Genomic DNA, 20,534 nt, shown 5'->3' on the forward strand with positions numbered 1-20,534 from the left:
CTTGCCATATGTCAACTCCCTTTTTTTTTCTTTTTCTTTTTTTTTTTTTTTTGATTCTTTGATTTTTTTTTTCTTGCTTTTTTCTTTCCCTTTCTTTTTTTCTTTTTTTCTTTTATAAAAAACTCCTCTACTATCTAGTTACTAAAACTTACTTCTTTGGAATACTTTTTTTCCCTCGTTTTAAACCTATCATTATAGTTTCTTTTTAAATAAGTCATGCTTAATCTTTTTTTCTTTTTTAGTAAAAGCACCTCTACAGTGTAACTTTTGCAATGCGCTTTTATAATTTTTTCCCCTCTTGCTCACACACAAAAATTTTTTTAAACGGCCTCTAACTAATTTTTTCTCGTTTAATTCTTATTATACCAAAAGTAATTCTTATGAGAGGAAAAGAGACAAATACTTTTTAAAGTGTATGAATCTGAATTTTTATCTCTTACTCTTAATTCAGTTTAAATGTTCTCCTACTTAATTTTATTTTTCCTTTTTTGTTTTTCAAAGGCTACTCTCCAGTTTATTTTATCTAATGTGTTTCTTTAAATTACCATTTCTTCCTCGCATGGTCCTATAAAATAAATTATTTTATCAAATTTACCCCAAATTATTTATTATGAATCCTTATTAGTCATTAATTCAAAAGTTATCATTGTCAAATATTTTCTCTTACTTTTTAAACATTTTTTTTTTCAACTCAATCCTTAGTACCTTTTTTTGCTTTTTTTTCTTATTTATCTTTTTTGTTTTTTTTCCCCAAAATGCTCCTTAGCAGTTCAATTTTTTTATAATTTGCTTTTTTGATATACTTTTTCTTTTCTTTATTTTGTTTCTAGTAAAATAATTTCTATTAATTTTCTTTTCTCCCAAGGGCTCCTCTATAGTTTAATTCTTCATAATACAATAAATACTATACCGCTTAAGTGCCTTCCATATACACATGCAGAGCAGAGCAAGTTAACAAACTAGTAAATTAAAAACGAAACAATATATAGTAATAATAATATAAGCTGCTCTCTGCTCTTCCTCGCATATATCCATCATCCATCAAATCAAGAATAATAATAATCTGAGGGACGTGATAATTTTAGGGGTAACCTACATAATTCAAGTGCATGTATCATCAGCAAAAGCGGAAAAACAAAAAGAAAATTAAAAAAAAAGTGCTTTTATGAATAAAAAATAGTCAATTATTCCAAAGTTCCAAGACTTGGGACTAATTTGGTATTGTTGTACTATTAAAAATTTATGTTGTTGTTGTGTTGTTAGTCAGAAGTTGTTATGATAAAAAAATATGTAGGTGTTTGGTAAATTTTTTTTTTTCAAAATTGTTGTGTATATCTTAAGCATAAATTTAAGTGTTTGGTAAACTATGTACAAAATTACTGTTAAGATGTATAATGATTAAAATATACATACTTATAATTAGTTTTATTTCCATTTTTATAGTCAATATTCATAATATTTGTACACCAAAATACTAAAAAAATAATTTTCATTTTATTAATTAAATTATCTCTAAAAATAAATTGGTTTTATTCAAATAGATAAATTATATATCTATAAAGAAATTCAATAATGTAAAGAAATGAAGATAAATTATTTTTCAAACTTGCAATATTATAATGAAAATATATTATTAAAATTTAGCATAAGATATTTATTAAGTATTTTTAATTTTCAAATAAACATTTAAAATGAATATATTCTTTAATTTGATTTAGAAGAAATACAATAAGTTGATTGGGAATTAAGTTTTATTATTAGGGTCATTTTATTAAATTTAGACAACGACAATAGGAGTTGCTTTGTTTTTAAAAGCTGTTGGACAAAAACATGTTTTGCCGAGCACCCTGATATGTAGTAGCTTCTTAAAAAATATATATATAAATAAAAAAATAACAAAAAAAAAAAAACAACCTCCAAAAGTAATGCCAAATGGGCCTTATTTTTATTCTTCGCCAAATATTTTAATTCACACAGAAAGTCTACTCAGATCATTTGACTTCTATATTTAGCAATCATTTGAATTAGAATATACAAAAACTTAAGATCTATGTGCATGCTTCCCATGTCTGCCGACGTACTTATGTTCTCTTATTCCAAGTTGTATAGAACAATAACAAATTCGCTATGGGTCCCTATACTTGATTCGAGTGACACCTTTTAGTTTTGCGGTGAAAAAAGAAAAAAGAGAAAAATAAAACTAATTTGTTATGGTAGCCACGACAATATTGGGGTATTTGAGGCTTTTGTAACATGACACAATGCTAATATTAATCTCAAATCTCATTTGTTTGTGTATTGAACCCAAATGATCACGTCAGATACAAATCAGAAGCAAACATGTACGATTAAATTGTGCATAAAAAGATTGGATTATTGGAAATAAGTGTAACAAAATCTTTCATCTTGTTAGCATAATATTTTTTTTTATAATAAATTAGCATATTATTTGATTATGACGTGATTTTGCATTTATAAATAGTTTTCTACGGCGTAAAAGTTTTGTGTATGTAGGTGGCTTTAATGCTACACATCTTTTGAAATGAATTGATCGGGTTTTTTCATTGATTAATGTTGTGGCTTTGTTAAAAGAGTCATTTGTGTATTTAATAATTAGCTTACTTATTTGGTTGTTCAATTTTAAAACTCCTTAAACATTTCATTTGAATTAATACCGGTTAATGTTGAGGTTGAGTTTGTTGTGTTTTCGGGCCATTATTAGGGGTTTGTATTTCTATGCTTTGCAAAGTAATTTCATTAAGGATGCATGTAAATGTTTTACTTTTTTTATTAATACCTACTTCACTTTTCTTTTTTTTCTTTTTTTTTAAAAAGAAAATTTTAAGCATTTATTAACTGTTACTGTTTAGTGTTTGGAGTATGTATACAAGTTGAAACTATATAGGGGTGAGCATAGAAATCTCGCCGCAATCAATTCCCTTAATTGGGCAATATCCATGATCGAGGATATACCAAATAAAGTCAAACTTCTAATGGACAAATTCTTAATAAATCTTATGAGCCCCCATATATATTACACAAAGGTTTTGACTTTAGACAGGCGTGCGTAGTTTGCTAATTTTGTGTTGAAATTTGATGTCGAAAAGATATTACAACAATATGTTTTCTTTCTGCTCACGTACAGGACTCTATAAAAAAAATAAATAAAAAGAAACGAAAAGCGAGAGAAAGGGCTATAGTCTTCTAAACCAATAATAAGGACAACAACTTAATAAGTATAGTAATTAAAAAAAATTTTCTGATACACCTGACATACTGGTAGGTCATATTTTTTTAACTGTTAAATTTACGTACTTTTTTTATTTTTACGTGATTTTATGCAGATCTGACGGATAAAAAATCTAACATACCGGTATCTTAGAATACTGGAAACGGTCCAAAAAAAATTAACTCTTTCAAGAAACTAATAATCATACCCTCAGGGGAAAAAAAAAGGGAATATAATAATTATAGCACACGCTACCTCAATTTCGGGGATATGGCTCTGAATCTTGAAAAGTTTAACCCTAAAAGATCTTAAATCTTGACTAATTATGACAAACTAGAACAAAACTACTTTTGAAGATTTTCACAATTAATCGTCTAAATACACAGTACCAAAAGTAGTCTTTCCAAAGTTGACAAAATTCCATATATCAAGGAAAGTTGCCTTATTTATTTGAGCCAGTCGGTTGTGGATCAACACGACCCCAAAAACAATGTTATCTTCACTTCAAGTTTTATTAAAAGAAAAAAATCAATGAAAGCTCTATAACACCTTAATTTCCAATATATTATTCCGTCAATAGGCTGGAAAATTTAGACATAGAAGAAATTATTGTCTAATAATCATATTATTCTAATGAGACTTTAAATAATTAACATTTTTCTAATTAATGAGTTGAAGAGTTTCACGGACTTTGTACACATATATAATATTGTTTCACCTCTCTCTCTCTCTCTCTTCTCTTCTTTGATCTGACATTATTCTGATCTCTTCTTCTTTGATCTTAATTCCGGTGAACAATGTCGTCGCCTTACTTGTCGGAAACAAGGTCGCCGCTTCCTTTGCTGTTCCGAAGGCATTCGAGCGGCGAAATGAAGAACTTGGCCTCAGTCTCCAGCAGCCTCTTACCTGCCTTTGGAACCGTCGTCGATGAAGGACACCCTCGTCTCAAGAAATTTGTCATTGCACCTTATGATAGAAGATACAGGTACATATATCTACATGTTTACATATATATATATATATATATATACATATATTTATAAGGTTAGTCTTTTGGTTTCTCTATAATATTCTCGGTCTAATTGTATTATTTGTGTGACAATGAAAAAAAAAAAAGGGAAGGAAAGAAAACTCTAATTCTAATAAATTTACATGTTATTTGATTTTGATTCAGAAATGTGCAGTATAATATACCCTACACAAAGGTCCTATATAACAATATATGAGGCCAAAATTCTAATATTTCAGTTTATGTTTCTTCTATAACAAAGAGCTATATATGTATATATATGTATTTTTCAGCAAAAAAAAAAAAAAATTATATGTATGTATGGATGTAATATAATGTGTGTATCCATATATATATATATATATATATATATGCAGGTGGTGGCAGACATTTCTGGTGGTGTTGGTGGTGTATTCTGCATGGGCGTCGCCGTTTGAGTTGGCTTTTAAGAAAGTGGTAACGGGTTCTCTCATGATCGTTGACTTGATTGTGGATTCATTCTTTGCCATTGATATTATCCTCACTTTCTTTGTGGCTTACTTGGATAAAACAACCTATCTTTTGGTAGATGATCACAAGAAAATTGCTGTAAGGTATATTATCATTATTATTATTTGAATATATATGGTGTATTTTATATCATGTACTTGTATGGTGTACATTTTTTTAAGGATTTTTTTTGGGGGGAAATTTGTTAAATCAGGTATCTTACAAAACTTTGGTTCCCAATGGACGTGGCGTCAACTCTACCGTTTCAGCTCATATACAGAATCTTCACAGGCGAACTGCACCGTGGTGAGACGTTTGGCTTCCTCAATTTGCTTAGGCTTTGGCGACTCCGGCGCGTTAGTCAACTCTTTTCGAGGTAATCTAAATTTCATAAATTGTTGATTGATTGCCTTATATTCAGAAACATGCATTACTGATGAGAATTAAGAAGTTAAAACTTACGATTAGGTAAAATTGGTTGTAAATCAAAACACCTAACGATGATATGGCTACTCAAATGAATCAAATGTAATAAACTACTGAAAGTCCTAACGGTGTTATATAGCAGCTTTTATACAGTCCATATCATTTTGTTTCCTATGTGACTTTTTGGTCTTTTATGAGAATATATATCACCATTTTCAAACTAAAATAAATTGGGAGTTATTTCTTATTACAGACTAGAGAAAGACACGCGCTTTAGCTACTTTTTGATAAGAACCTGCAAACTAATCAGTGTAAGTCTCCCTTTCCCTCTACTAAAATAACTTAACAATATAAGAGAAAATTCCACGGTAGCCACGTTATTATCTCTACTAGTAGAGCAAGTTTTTTTTTTTTTTTTTTTTTTTTTTTTTTTTTTTTTAAAAACATTTTTTCCTAAAATTTTTTTTTTTTTTTTTTTTTTTTTTTTTAATAGCAATTGTACCGTACAAAAGTATTCTCATTTATATAGATCAGACCATTAAAATTTAATCCAATGGCAGTAAAAACTCGCTCTATTGGTGAGGAAATAAATGTGACATACTGTAGGATTTTTCGTCATTTAATTATATACTTGAAAGAACATATTTTCTACTCAAAACAATTTTAATTTCCATGACAGGTGACACTATTTGCAGTGCACTCAGCTGGGTGCTTCTACTTCTGGCTGGCGGCCCACCACAAATCACCAGCGAACACGTGGATAGGAAGCCAGGTGGACGACTTTAAGCACAGGAGCATCTGGTTGGGGTACACCTACTCCATCTACTGGTCAATCGTCACTGTCACCACCGTCGGATATGGCGACCTTCACGCGGTCAACACAGGGGAGAAGGTCTTCAACATGATCTACATGCTCTTCAACATTGGCCTCACTTCTTATCTCATTGGAAACATGACCAACTTGATTGTCCACAGCGCTGTGCGAACCTTTGCCATGGTAATCCACTCGATTACTTAACTTCTAATCATTATATATCTATCAAACTTGTTAATTAACCAATGTTAGACATAAACATAGGTGACGGCGATGCACCACCAACTAACAAAAAGTGAATGCAACAACATGAGGTCTATAAATAGAATACACCTTCTATTAGTAATAGTAATTAAGTGGTGGTACTCCAAACATTTTTCGTAGCATCATAGTTTTTGAGTTGTGCCTTTTAGTTTAATTGACACCACATTTAACATGACTGACCCTACATTGGATATTACTATTCATGAATCGAACAACAAAAAGTATTAAGTTGTGAGTTGACAATAGTTATTTCACAACAAGAGCAACAGCCTACTACACTCTCCATGTGTCATGGAAGATGGAACACACCACAGGGTGTGTGATCCCAATAGACTCCACACTGACATATTCCACATACGTTTGTGATCTCATATAACAATGCTAAAGGCAACACGACATTCTATTCTAATAGAAGGTTGAGTCTTACAATTTGTCACATAAATGGAGCTGCCTTCTATTAATTATGGTATTAAACACGCATCTTTCGATCCCATATGGGCTCCACACCCACATATGTTGTACATTTTCTTTCGTTAATGCTAACCAGCAGGAATATTTTAGTAAGGTATAAAAAATAAATAAATAACTCTACTGGTAGAGTAAAGTTTTGAACCGTGAAATCTTTATTAAATTTCATTGGTATTGCTTTTTTCTCTCTTTATTTTTTTTTCATTTTAACAAGATTTAATGTTAAAAAGCATGCACTATGGGTACGACAGGGTGAATGTCCTGAAAATGTAATGTCAATTAGTATCCAAAATTTTAATAGGAATTTGATTGGAAGAAAATAACAGATTGGTTTTGTTGGGATGTATGAGTGTGATGGTTTTTGTGCTGCAGAGAGAAGCAATCAATCAGGTGCTGAGGTATGCAAGCAAGAACAGACTTCCAGAGGGATTGAAAGAACAAATGCTGGCACATTTGCAACTCAAGTTCAAGACAGTAGAGTTACAGCAAGAAGAAGTGCTTGAGGATCTTCCTAAAGCAATAAGATCAAGCATCGCCCAACACCTATTCCATCGCACTGTTGAAAAGACCTACCTCTTTAAAGGAGTCTCTGAAGACCTTATTGTTCAATTGGTAAGACCTATATATGATTATTTTGAGAAACATAATTTAACATATTGTTACAAAAAAAAAAAAAAAACAAAAAAAAAAGTTAGGAAACTTGAATAACTAGTCATAGGTATTACCTAGGTGACCAAAGAAGAGGATCATTGTTGCTTTTCCTCCCAAATTTCCACACAACTTATCTTCTTCTTTCAGGTTTCGGAGATGAAAGCGGAATATTTTCCGCCGAAGGTCGACATTATCTTGCAAAACGAGATTCAGACAGATTTCTATATTTTGGTGACAGGATCAGTGGTATGAAAATTCTCTCTAACGTTGAAGTTACACACATCACACACAGGCACAATGACAAAAACACGTACACTGAGAAAATCCAGCAAATTTACGCATAAATACATACTTGAAACTGCAGGACGTGATTGTATACAAGAATGGTACAGAGCAGGTAAGAAATTTCTTCAACCCCAGTGGCCTTCAGCTAGTGTAGTACACATTTATCACAAGAACATGAACGGAAAATTTAAAATATAAATTGTCAATCATGAACCATAAAACAGCCTTTTACACTAGATAATATGATTAATTTAATTAAACATCAACTGCTCAAAGACTTCTCTCTATAATTGCTTTGTAGTTGAACCAGATAACTAGGAGAAATGATGGCATTCAGTCATTTAACAGTCAAGGATGGAACGAATAAACAACCTTACTCTTTATGTACATATATGAATCCAACCATGTACACAAATAAATACTAAGATGACCTGTATAATTCCTAGAATCTCCTTTGCATAATTTAGATATAAAAAATTGGGAGATCCATAAATGAAATGAATGAAAGAGTTGCTTGTACCTTGTAGAGATTCAAAGGAGATGTAAGGGAAGAAAAAGTTGATGTTCTATTCAATGTTCAAAAACAATAATCCATGTAGAAAATCATGAGGATAGTATATCGATCATCCAAGAAGTAAATCTCACTTGATACAAAAACATATTTCTACAAAACCAAATCCGCGGAACTTATTATCTGAGATTTATAACGGCTTCAATAGTATTCATTAGATGATGCAACATATCACAGTAGAAATCTCTGAAACTCCATCTACACGAACGCATCTACACGAAGTTTATATATTTCTAACAACCTGCAAAGGTAAAACCCAACAAAAATATTAGCATCAAGAACATAGGTTCACCAAACAAAAACAAAAAAAAAAAAAAAAAAAAAAAAAAAATCAAAGGACATGGATTTAGTCATTCTTAATGTTCATTTAAACATAAACATCTTTTGATGGAATGAATATTATACAGATTTTTTTTATAAAAAAATAAGGATATCCAGAAAGTTGTAGAGACAAATTCTAGGAACTCTTCCAAACTACTCAATAGTGGCGAAGGAATCAAACTTTGGAAGTTGGAAAGCTAATACAACAAGTTGAGGCTGGAAGAGAAAAGTCACTAAATTCATCTGTAAACTATAGAAATCATTTGTCATCTCAGCCCGACTGATGTTGTGTCTTGGTCAGATTGTGTCAAAACTAGGATCTTCAGATATGGCAGGAGAAATCGCAGTACTTCTCAACATACCACAACCTTTTACAGTGAGAACAAGGAGGCTTTCTCAGGTCATTCGAATGAGTCATAATCATTTCAAGCAAATACTGCAGCCAGACAATGAAGACGCAAAGACTTTACTCTCCAATTTTATTGAGGTTTGTTAAATGTTCACCATTATCACAAATCTTTGACGACATTTCACGTAAGGTTTAATATTTAAACACAAACCGAATAAGATCAACTAAGATCAACCCAAGTAAATATATGAATACAACAACAAGAATTGTTAAAGGATATTTAAAAATACAGACGGAGCTGAAGACCAAGTTTGTTTACGTCTTCAAATTTTTGTTTATACAAGTCAGTATAATGCAGTTGTATCACTTGCTTACTCTTAATCTTTCATTTGCAGTACCTGAAGAGCTTAAAACCAGATATGATTGAAGCAATACCCTTTCTCACAGATTTATTGAGGGACCTAAACAGAGAGGTAGAGATTCATCTTTACCCAAGTAACATGTGTGATCTCCGTGTTTATCTAGCTGTATCATTATATTCGAATGCTTTAGTACATATTTGCTAGATAGTAGTTATTTGCAAAATGCTTTAGTACATATTTGCTAGATAGTAGTTATTTGCAAAATGCTTTAGTACATATTTGCTAGATAGTAGTTATTTGCAAAATGCTTTAGTACATATTTGCTAGATAGTAGTTATTTGCAAACGCATACTGAACAGCTCACCGACTATCTGGCAAATTTGTACTGAAAAGGAGGATCTATTGGAAAAGAAAAGTAAGGAAAAAAAAATCCTCAAAAGCAAATTGATGAAGTTGTTCATCTTATGTAAGATAACTTCCGTGCATACGCTATACTTGCAATTTGAATACCATGTACATCTCATTTCTAATGGTTTGTTTTAGAAGCATGTTAGCCTCAGATGTACTCAAATACCAGCTAGTTTGCTGATTCATGCTAATGACGATCACCGAATGTTCTTTGCAGCAAATAGAACCAAACGAGGATCCACATAATCAAGAAACACCGAGTTATAACAGAGACCGAAGTTTAGAAGGTAAACCCTAGACTCATCAATGTTACAGTCATGCAAGTAATAGCCTAAGCTAATAGGGTCACTGAGCAGTGAGCACGTATGTTCAAACAAGGAATTCCATACTAAAAGTGGTATAGAGCATTTCATACCACACATGAACCACATGTCAGGGGTAGGCCAAAGTCATATGATCAATGTCACCATCGACTACAGATTTAGATTGTATAAAATTTCCAAGATAACATGGTATTTCATGATTCTGATAAGTTTAAGAGACTATTTTGCAGGAATGACACTTCCTGTCAGAGTGATAATCCATGGATATAATCCCAACGAAACTACAACAGAAGGTGAGACATCGGGGAAACTCGTACATTTGCCCGATTCAATCGACGAGCTTTTCAGATTGGCAGGTAAACCATATTTGAGACTTTTACCCCCCTAATTATAGTCTCAGAGATTTCGTCTTATTTGAAAGCTCTTATCAAACAAGGATATCGATCTAAATTCTATCATATATTTGTAACCAAAAATAAGAAAAATGTAGGCAGTAGTATTGTATATAAATAAATATGGTCAACTTACAATCTGAATCTAGCAATTACGGCTCTAGGGTGAATGGATTTTCTACATTCGATTATTCATCACTATGCACATAACTTAATGAATAATGTACTAGTCATTACCATCAAAATTAACCTTATTAAAAAGAAATAGTCGGGCCTAAAAGCTTCTCTTATTTTACTCGTGTCACTCACTGGTGCATAAACTTGGATTTGATGAATTAATTTGATTGGGAGAAATAGAAAATGGAATAACTTTTTGGACCTTGCTGAATTTTGTGCATGCAGAGAAAAAGTTTGGTAAAAAAGGAAGCACGATTGTCATGGCCGATGGCTCACAGGTGGAAGAACTAAATGCTTTAAGAGAGAATGACCAGTTGTTTATCTTTTAAAAGCTAAACAGTACTCAAGAAAATCGCAATCTGTAAAATTTTCCAAACTACCAACCATCTTATTGTCTTGTAACTTGTATGGTAATATTGTCTATCATAACATATGAAAAGAATATAGAGCTTACAGCATCTAGTCTCCGTTGTTGAGCAAGTCCAGCACAGTATAAGCAGCTTTCTGAAATCGTTCCTTCTCTTCTTCCAAGGCTTTCTTTCTATCAATAGCAGAATCTTTGCACTTTTCTATTTCTTCCATTATCCCAGTAGAGTTCTGACCAATATCACTGCAAATTCAGTTGTGGGTGTAATCCAGCGAAACAGATACTTGTTAATAATCTTCGGCCAAAACTATTATGGACAAGAATCAGTTATTTTGTCATTGATGATCACCATGTTCAAGACTCTAACAAATAAAAGCAAAAATACTCGTAATCAACAAACTCAATGAACTCCATTTCATAAGCAATGAGCGAAGCAGACAAGCAACAGAATTGTGATTCACAAATGCAATTAGGCTAATAAGAATTAGAGAAGAAAAAAATAAAAAAGCAAATAAAGAAAACAAAAATCGGTAAATACAAACCTGTCAAATTTCCTAAAATAATTGGATTATAACATTCTCAACAACAGCCATGTAGATAGTGAAAACACAGGATGAAACTCCAAAAACGACCATTTCATGCTCAGACACAATACCAGAAACCAGGCTTAGAACACAACCAAAACAAGAGTTAGTGGACTTATTTGCCTCCAATTTTGGCTCAAATGCACTAATACTCGACCTAAAGAATGCTCATCAAAACTCACTTGATCGTCCTAAGCATGTTCTCCATGGCTCCTTGGACTTGTTGAGATATCTCTGTATTCAAGCAAAAGAAAGTAAATAAATAAAATAGAGATTGAAAGTAAGTGCAAGATCATTTAAACAAAAATAAACATAACAACTCAGAAGTGGCTCACGGCTTCAAAATCGAATTCTCGCAGTACAATAACACTACGATCTTTACAAATATCATCCAAATTAACGCTAAATTCTGAATCAGTTGAACTTAATGAGCGGAATCACTTAATGCAAATAATTTTTCAATAAAATTGTTGTGTATTTTTTTCTGGAAAAAATTATCAATGATTCAAAAGTAAATCCATGGCTTTAAAATCTGATTCTCAGAGTAGATTACATTACTGCGATCAAAGCAATATATCCTCTAAATTAACGTTACCGCTAGTCGATCCGAATGAGCAAAATCGCGAGGTTATGCACAGTATTTAGCGTTTAGTTTGCAGAAAAATATCAAAATTCAGTCTCCAAGTACACTGGATCAGCGCGATCATTGCAAAACCATCCAAATTGGTGTGAAATCTCCGGATAGCTGATCTAAACGAACAAAATCCCAAGGTTTTTGCACGGCGTTTTCGAAGAAAATGCGGTTTAAATTTTCTGGCCGAAAAGTTAAATAGATCTCGACGAATATGAATTGAAACAAAGCTCGCGATCTGTATGTTAGAGACAACTCACCGTAGACGAGAGACGAAAGCTGAGATTCAGCTTCCGAAGGAGCAAGGACTTGGCCATCGGACTGAGACGGTGAAGCCGCCATTCTCAGAGACCCAGGTTTAGAGAGAGCAGCCCGGTTTGTGTTTTGGCGGGAATTTGATAGAGAAGAATGGAGGAACGAGAATCTGGAGGTAGGCGATAAGCTTGTATTAAGGGGTTATTTTTTGTAACGAAATTCAGAAAAAATTTAAAAATATTCTTATGTAAAACTTGAATTTAAACTCGAGTTTGAGGTTAAATTTGAGTTTAAATTTTTTTTTTAATTTGAGTTTATAAACTCAAATTCAAATTAATAAACAGTATTTTTTATTCTTAAAAATGTTATAATTTTTTTGTTTTAATTTTAATTGAGATGATTTTTTTTCTATGCATTCATAACGAAAACACGAATAAAATCTCACCTATTTACCCTATTAAAATTTTTCATTACCATTGAGTTTTTAGTATAATACTATTTAAATACAAATTTAAGTTTTGATCCACCCAAACACAAACTCAAAAAGATTATCAATTCAAATCATAATTCAAATATGCACATCCAAACACAAACTCAAGTTATAACTCAAACTCAACTCAAAATTATCACTTAAGTCATCCTAACTCAAAAATGTAAAAGAACAACCCCTAAAACTGATGAAGACAAGACTCGAACGGTTTCCCCTCTCTCCATGCTATTTTTCTTTAGGATTTAGGATTATTATTATGAGATTTTATCTGGTGTTATATCTTTTCTAGAAATATTGTCGTTTTTTATTTATCAATCATCAAATTTATATTAAATTTAATTAAAAATTACATCACATTAAAAAATAATATAAATTTGATGACTGATAAATAAAGAACACCGATAAAAAAAAGATCAAAGAAATTTTTTTAATTATTATTTATGTCCATGAACTATAAAGTCATTATTAATTTACCTTCCTAAACTTTAAAAACTATTTACTTTATTCTTTAAACTTTGAATTGTTCCCACTTAACTCATTCTATTATAATTTTTATTAAAAACATATAGAAAAAAGAGTGTAATGCAGTCATGCAGTCTTTATGTTTGAATATTCTGTTAAAAATAAATATATAAAAATCACATGATCGCACTTAGTCTCCTCTTTTGCTGTCTGATTTTAACAAAAATTCTTATAAAAAAACTTAAATGGGATAAATTTAAAATTTAAGGAACAAAGTGAGAATTCTTAAAGTTTAAAGAATAAAGTGTGAATAACCTTAAAATTCATAGAGCCCAAGTGAGATTAATCCTTTTTTTATTACGCTTTTTTTTTACTGGTTGGAGTCTACGTACATACCACGTGAGGAGTATTGGTGTGAAGTTTTGATTACCATATTATTATTATTAAAAGCATTTAAATTGAATATAAAATCTTTAAAAGGAAAAAAATAAAAATAAAAAATTTAAGGCAAGAAGTCAAAAAAAGATCAATCAATGTCTAAAATAAAGAAAAATATATATTTTAATGTGCAAAAGGATCCAAAATGAAAAAATAAAATAAAATAAAATAAAGCCTAAGGACAAAATGAAAAAATAATGCAGACACTCATATATTAGCCGATTAACCGTTGAAAAATTACTCTAGAGGTTAAAACAAGAAGTTTTATTTCTATTGTAAAGCGATAGTTCCTACTGTCAAAATTCCCTTAAAATAACTTAAAATAACATTGTTATATATTTTGGAATGGGACATTATTGATTAAATGAAAACGTTAATACATCAACGAAAATAATCAAATGTCAAATTTTAAGATATGCTCTACATAGTGCCAATTTAACACTCTCCCTTAAAAAAAAAATAACACTATTATATTCAAATGTTTAAACTTGCCATGACACATTAGTTCACACTGCATCTGCATTAGAGATACTAACAATTATATATTTCTCTCATCCTCACAAATAAGTCAAAGTTCTCTTTATATATATATATATATATATATATATATATATAAACAAAGAAATCGAAGCTCCCTGATCAAGTGCAAGAAAAAAGAGGAAAATGAGGCCAATATAATTGGGTCCAAATAGGAATTGGGTCAAAATAGGAATTGGGTCAAACTTTCATAAGTTCCGATCCAAAACCCACGTGAAAGGTCCCTAATGTGTAAGTTGGCCTCATCTATATGTAATAGCCCTTTAATGAGGGAAATTTTGAGAAAACCCGTAGAAAAGGAAACACTAGTTTATTTTTGTCATTATTTTTAAATTTATTTTATACCGCCAATATCATAAGTCATTTATTAATATCTTATAAGTTATTTTCATACCCCGATGAGTTATCTTTCTTATCCTACATGTTACCTTTCATAATTTATAAATTATTTTTCATATATTGCATAATATTTATCTCTCTCAATTCTCTTCTCTTCTCCGTACACGGCCAACAACCTCTAATGAGTTTCCGCCATCCATTATCAACACCTCCTAGCTCATTAGAAAGCTCTTGATGAGCTGAGTCTGGAACCGTGCCTTGCATCTACTAGTTTTGATAGAGGAGGCCACACATGCCGACCGAGGTTTTAAAATACTTAAAACTTTCAATCGCGATATCTCAATCATTCAACCTCTAATTGAGTTATTCGGTCTCTACTGACTCAGAGTGATGAGACGAAGAGAACCAAAGTAGCTTCGCCAGCCAATATCGCAATAACACCACCGTTGGTGTATCACCAAAATCTCATTGAGCTGTCATCAAATTTCGCTCTTCGGTGGGTGGTGGTATGAACCGCCAGTACCAAACTCTTTAGAGGCCAATGACGAGTTGATCTTGACCCATATCAGTCAAAAACCATCACCGGTTGCCATAAAATTGAGGACCTTTGTCGTCACTGCCTTCGTAGCACTATCCCACCGATTTAGTCGTCCAATCATCGTGATTTTAGTCTCGAAGTATTCAAAGGGAGACGGAGAGGGAGAGAGAGGTGAAGATGGAGAAATTTGGAAGAGAGAGAGAGGGGGAGGTGAAGATGGAGAAGTTTGGAGGAGAGAGAGTGATAGAAATGCATTGGTAGAAAGAGATCAGGAAAGAGAATGAGAGAATGAGAGAATGAGAAGTGAGAGGGATGGGGGACCAATTGTGAGAGAGAAAAAATAATTAGAATGGCATCAAATTTTTTTATGGCATAAATAGGATTGTTTAAAACAATGGGTAATGTTGTAATTTTCTCTATATTAATTAAATGATAATTATTTATTTTATAGTGTAATGATATAAATAAATTTTTTTATTATTTTAATTGGTATTTTTTATTTTATCCCATTTCACATCTTACATTGAACTTATAGTAAGATTTTTTATTTATTTTTTTTTTAAATAACCGTATGTTAACCTACCGTTAACTTTTCCATTTTTTTCTTTTATTTTTTACCCTTTTTTGCTAAGACCCTACGCAATTTTGTACTAACTATAGTTGCAAAGAACAAGTGGTTTATTCCAAAAAAAATAAAAAATAAAAGGAGCGAAAAAGAAAGGAAGAAGATGTTTATAGTAAGAGTAATCTAAATTCAATTAATCCACCGTCAATATATTCCCAAAAAACAAAAACAAAAACAAACACCGTCCCTAGATATAAACTACCAATAAAATGCTTTCCAAGTACGTTACAAATCGTCTTATTGTTAAGGCAATTGACTTGGTACATCAAATTATTCATCCAAGACAAACTCAAAAAGTATAAAATAACGAAGAATTGAATGAGAGAATCCAGGAGGGAAAAATTATACAAGTAACAGGGAAAGGAAAAAAATATTCCTCTCAACTAAAAAAAAAAAAGAGTTTTCTAATAGATCAATCCTATCAATAATGTTAGTTTCAAATTATTAGATCAGGTTAAAGTCATATTAGATTAAAAAATATGTAAAACATATAATTTTAGATACATATCTAACAGTTAAAAATAAAAAACAACCGAAAATTTATTTTTCTAATATTACGAGAGAAGCTTAAAAAAAATGCAAGACAAACTTACGTATAGATGCTATATTTATTCTCAACGAGACAACGAATTATGGAAAACAAAAGTAAGTTACAATATATAGATAAAGAAAGAACAATGACAAATAGATAAATAATCTTCAACTTAGGTGTTATCTTTTTTCTTTTTTTTTTAAGTAACAAGTAAGGTGTTATTATTATTTTTTTTTTACCTAACAATTTAGGTGTTATTTGTTTCACATCACTTTAGTCTAGTAACAACTATAATACAAATATGTAATTTTAATTCCTTCATTATTCTTATCTTTCAAAAAAAAATCTTAGATACGTGATTCTCATTATAGCAAGTTTTATCTCCTCCCTAGAACCACTATAACCATGTCAGCTATTTCATGTTTTAAGCTGAAATAGTTAATGATTTAACTTTTTTTTTTTTAAATTTCTCCACTTCAATTATTAGCTAAATGGTTAGTTATTTTGGCTAAAGTATTTTTTACTAGCTAAATATAGCTAGTTATTTATTCTTTTTATTATTTTATTCTTTATTTTGACATAAAGTAAAAGTTAAAAAAAATTATTTATATTTTAAACTCAAAAAAATATTAAAATAATATATGTTTAGCTAAAATATAGAGTATGGTTAGAGTAACTCATTAAAAATTACTAGTTAAAATAATTTTTTAACCATTTTAACTAGAATTTAGTTAAAATTTAGAGAGTTCCCTTATAGATACTCTTAACTTTTAAAGGGAAAAAAAGAAGAGTAAAATTATGCAATACTAGATCCAACACCGGTTAAAGATGATGGCAGAGCAACATATAACTTAGTGGGGTCATGAGGTTTTACCGTTATAATTTTTAGGTTAAGAGTTTCTCAAGTAGAATCATAAAGAATAATTACTGGTAATTTTTTATTTTCACCATTAAATCTGTATAAAAAATTATATATTATGTATATTTTTTAGTCTGATGTGATTTTAATCAGATGCAACAGTCAGAAATTGATCTTACTGGCGAGGAGGTCATGCTGAAGAAAATCCCACATAATTTTTATTTATTTAATAAAAATAAGAAAAATTATAAGGGAACTTCTGGTAGGCCTTAAAAATAAACTGTGAGTAATTTATTGTTTTTAGAAGCATATCTGATCAAAATCACATCATATTAGATAATAGAGAAACAAATAGATAGAACGGATAATTTCAAATTTAATAAGTATGTAGGACATATAGTTTCAAATTTATATCTGACAACTGAAAATAGAGAACTATTAGTAATTTATATTTCTAAATTTATTAGAGAAACTCTCAAATTATAATTGTACATATACTAAAAAATAAAAAGGTTATAATTATGTCTTTGTTCAATATATATATATATATATATATATATATATATATATATATATATATTGTGCCTCTACTTGAATCATGCTAAGTACGTGTTTGGTTTGTGTATTCGTGTCATGATTTGAATCATGGTTCGTGGTTCGCTACAGTATTTTTTCTCATAAAAAATACACGTAAATCGAGAATAATTTTGACTCTGTTGTTTAAAATACATTATTATTATTGTTTTTAATTTTAATTTGCTTAAAAGTGATGAAAATGCCTTGTTGTAAAAGAAATGCATCCAAATGTGTATCTTAATTAGTTACCAAGTGGGAGCTGATTGTGTTGTATAATATATCTTTGCTATTTCCTAACCAATGCAAATCACCAAAAAAAAAAAAAAAACTTGGTTGGTTTAATGGTTTGGCATAAGAGTAACCGATATGAATTAAGATATGTTTGTTCTATTTTCATGTCGTGACGGCTATTTTTTTAATTAAAATTTGACACTTCATAAATTTGTTAAGTATTTTTAATATTTTCTTCTTAATGTAATCAAATTGTTAAATTTAAATAACATGTCAAGTAAGTAATAGAAGTACAGCTAATGCATGATGAAAATAAGAATCAACAAATCTGAACGCAACTGGTAAGGGATAACTTTCTAAGCAACATAAATGCAATGTTAAAAGCTTTAACTTTTTAACATTTTTGGTTTAGGGTCTGCAACCATCTAGAAGCATTGTCTTACTTGTTAAAGTGATAAATACTATTTTTTAAAAGTTCTAAGGAAGCTACTATCTTCGCTCAAAATATCATAGATTAAAGCTCCGTTTATTTTATCGATTTGAGTTTAAAATTCAAGTTTTATTATAATAAAAGCTCTCAAAAATAATTACATCTAATTTTATTTTTTATTTTTTTTTTTTTGCTACAGTAAAAATTCTCACATAAAGTTACATCTCAATTCGAATTAAAAACTCAAATCGACGAACTAAACAGACCATAATTACTTAAAAGGCAAACTACTCAATGTACAAATTGAACTAATGACTCGTATTGGAACATCAACCATGAGATTTATAGTTTAAAGCTCGGAATTACATTCTATTTGGGGTATCTCGACTGATAATGTATGTATGTAAACATTAGATTCAATCGAAATTATATTGAAATTGAAAAGTAATCAACCTATAATACTAATTTAATAGTTCAAAACAAAACCCCCCACCTGTAGAATGTTTATCAAATATCTTTTATAAGTGGTACTAAGGCCTAACAAAATATTGCCATCTCTATATACGTTATGCATGTTTGAATCAATACTAAGATAAGATATATATAATTTAATAGGAGACAATTTCAGTTGCTTTCTTTTTGCACTTTTATGGCTAAAAATTTAACTTAAACAAGTTGGATCTCTGACTTAAAAAAATGTTGCTTGCTTGTGGTTTTCCCCTGTGCTCCCTAAGAAAATCTCACGTTGGGTAGAGCTAGTTTAGAGGGCAAGTTTTTGTGCACCTTGAATTTCACTCAATATTTCCTAAAGGATTATGTGCATCATTTAAAAATTTTTCATGACTCGTGTTGTGCAATAAGATACCTCCATTATAATTTATATGCTGTGACCTTTTGGATAGAAGTACATGAAATAGCAATGACCATATAAATCTCACACAACGGCCAAATATACTAATATTGGTACAGTGTTACAAGTATTTGATCTATGAGGAATTATTCAATACACCGGTATACCACGTTATATTATTTATGTGGTACACCCGTCCAATAAAATTGTATCATTTAGACATTTTATTTATGTCAATTTTTCACTTTTATTTTTCTCTTTTCTAATAGGTATTTGCATTGAATACCTATTAGGAAAGACAAAAATAAAAGTGAAAAACTGATATAGACAAAATGTCTAAATGGTACAATTTTATTGGATGGGTGTCCAAATGGTACAATTTTATTGGACGGGTGTCTAAAGGGTACAGTCTCATTGAACGAGTATATCACATAAATAATATGACGTGGTACACTCAGTGTATTAAATACTTCCTCTTGATCTAGTTGGTGAAGCTCCTTTCACCAGCATACTCAAATGCTCATTATATTATTCATTTGAGAATTATGCTATAAATAAAGTAGCGACAGGGTTCTATTCAAATCGCGATAAATTATGTATCAGCCTAAGATTAATTAGGTAAATTTCATATTTTTTTAATAAAAATTTGATAGTGATTTTAATAAGATGAAACGTTCAGAAACATTATGTATAGGATTCTCTACCATAGAAAAGCTACTTCTTTATTTTAATTCGGCTAACCTTAATTCTTAATTAATTCTTTATCACATATTTAATTCATATTTATGTTAATGAGCGTATAAGCAAACACTATTCGCACGGGGACATATTCTCGAAGCATTCGCCAGAATGCCATGTTTAAGAAAGATCATATCATATTATACAGACACATATATATAATATATTTTAAAATAAAATTTGTATCTCTTAATTCCCAACAGTTGGAATTTTTTGGAACTTGTGGAGATGGTAGCTTGAAAATGAAATTTCACATATAATATATATTATGCGACATTTTTTTTTCAAAAGCAAATAATATATGACATAAAATAGAAGCAAGAGAACATTTTCCTCTGGAAAAGTGTTTGTTAAAATATTCCAAATAAGCTTTGTCGTTTATGCTATGTTTGGTAGAATGAATATAAAAGAAAAAGGAAGGAAAAGTGAAATATATATATGAAAGAAGTAAAATAATTTTCTCTCATATTATTTGATAAAAGAGAAAGAAAAGTGAAAAAAAATATATTAAATT

At 30.3% G+C, this 20,534-nt stretch overlaps 2 protein-coding genes across 2 annotated transcripts; one reads left to right on the forward strand and one right to left on the reverse strand.

Annotated features, from left to right (window-relative positions):
- Positions 1 to 3,977: 3,977 nt before the first annotated feature.
- Positions 3,978 to 10,994, forward strand: LOC21398037 (potassium channel KAT3). Its single transcript, XM_010097190.2, has 13 exons — positions 3,978 to 4,214; positions 4,616 to 4,831; positions 4,942 to 5,103; positions 5,407 to 5,464; positions 5,833 to 6,150; positions 7,072 to 7,311; positions 7,498 to 7,596; positions 7,715 to 7,747; positions 8,829 to 9,014; positions 9,272 to 9,349; positions 9,864 to 9,933; positions 10,200 to 10,325; positions 10,764 to 10,994. Exons 1-13 carry the CDS (start codon positions 4,027 to 4,029, stop codon positions 10,865 to 10,867), a joined length of 1,878 nt encoding a protein of 625 aa, XP_010095492.1. The 5' UTR covers positions 3,978 to 4,026; the 3' UTR covers positions 10,868 to 10,994.
- LOC112091406 lies at positions 8,150 to 12,568 on the reverse strand. The gene is made up of 4 exons (XM_024165012.1): positions 12,381 to 12,568; positions 11,672 to 11,723; positions 10,993 to 11,148; positions 8,150 to 8,447 (listed from the first exon to the last, which is right to left on the reverse strand). The coding sequence occupies exons 1-3, from the start codon at positions 12,460 to 12,462 to the stop codon at positions 10,998 to 11,000; spliced, it is 285 nt and encodes a 94-aa protein (XP_024020780.1). The 5' UTR covers positions 12,463 to 12,568; the 3' UTR covers positions 8,150 to 8,447; positions 10,993 to 10,997.
- Positions 12,569 to 20,534: the final 7,966 nt, after the last annotated feature.

Source organism: Morus notabilis, unplaced genomic scaffold, assembly GCF_000414095.1.
Source record: "Morus notabilis unplaced genomic scaffold, ASM41409v2 Scaffold699, whole genome shotgun sequence".
In the NCBI taxonomy this organism is placed as follows: Eukaryota; Viridiplantae; Streptophyta; class Magnoliopsida; order Rosales; family Moraceae; genus Morus; species Morus notabilis.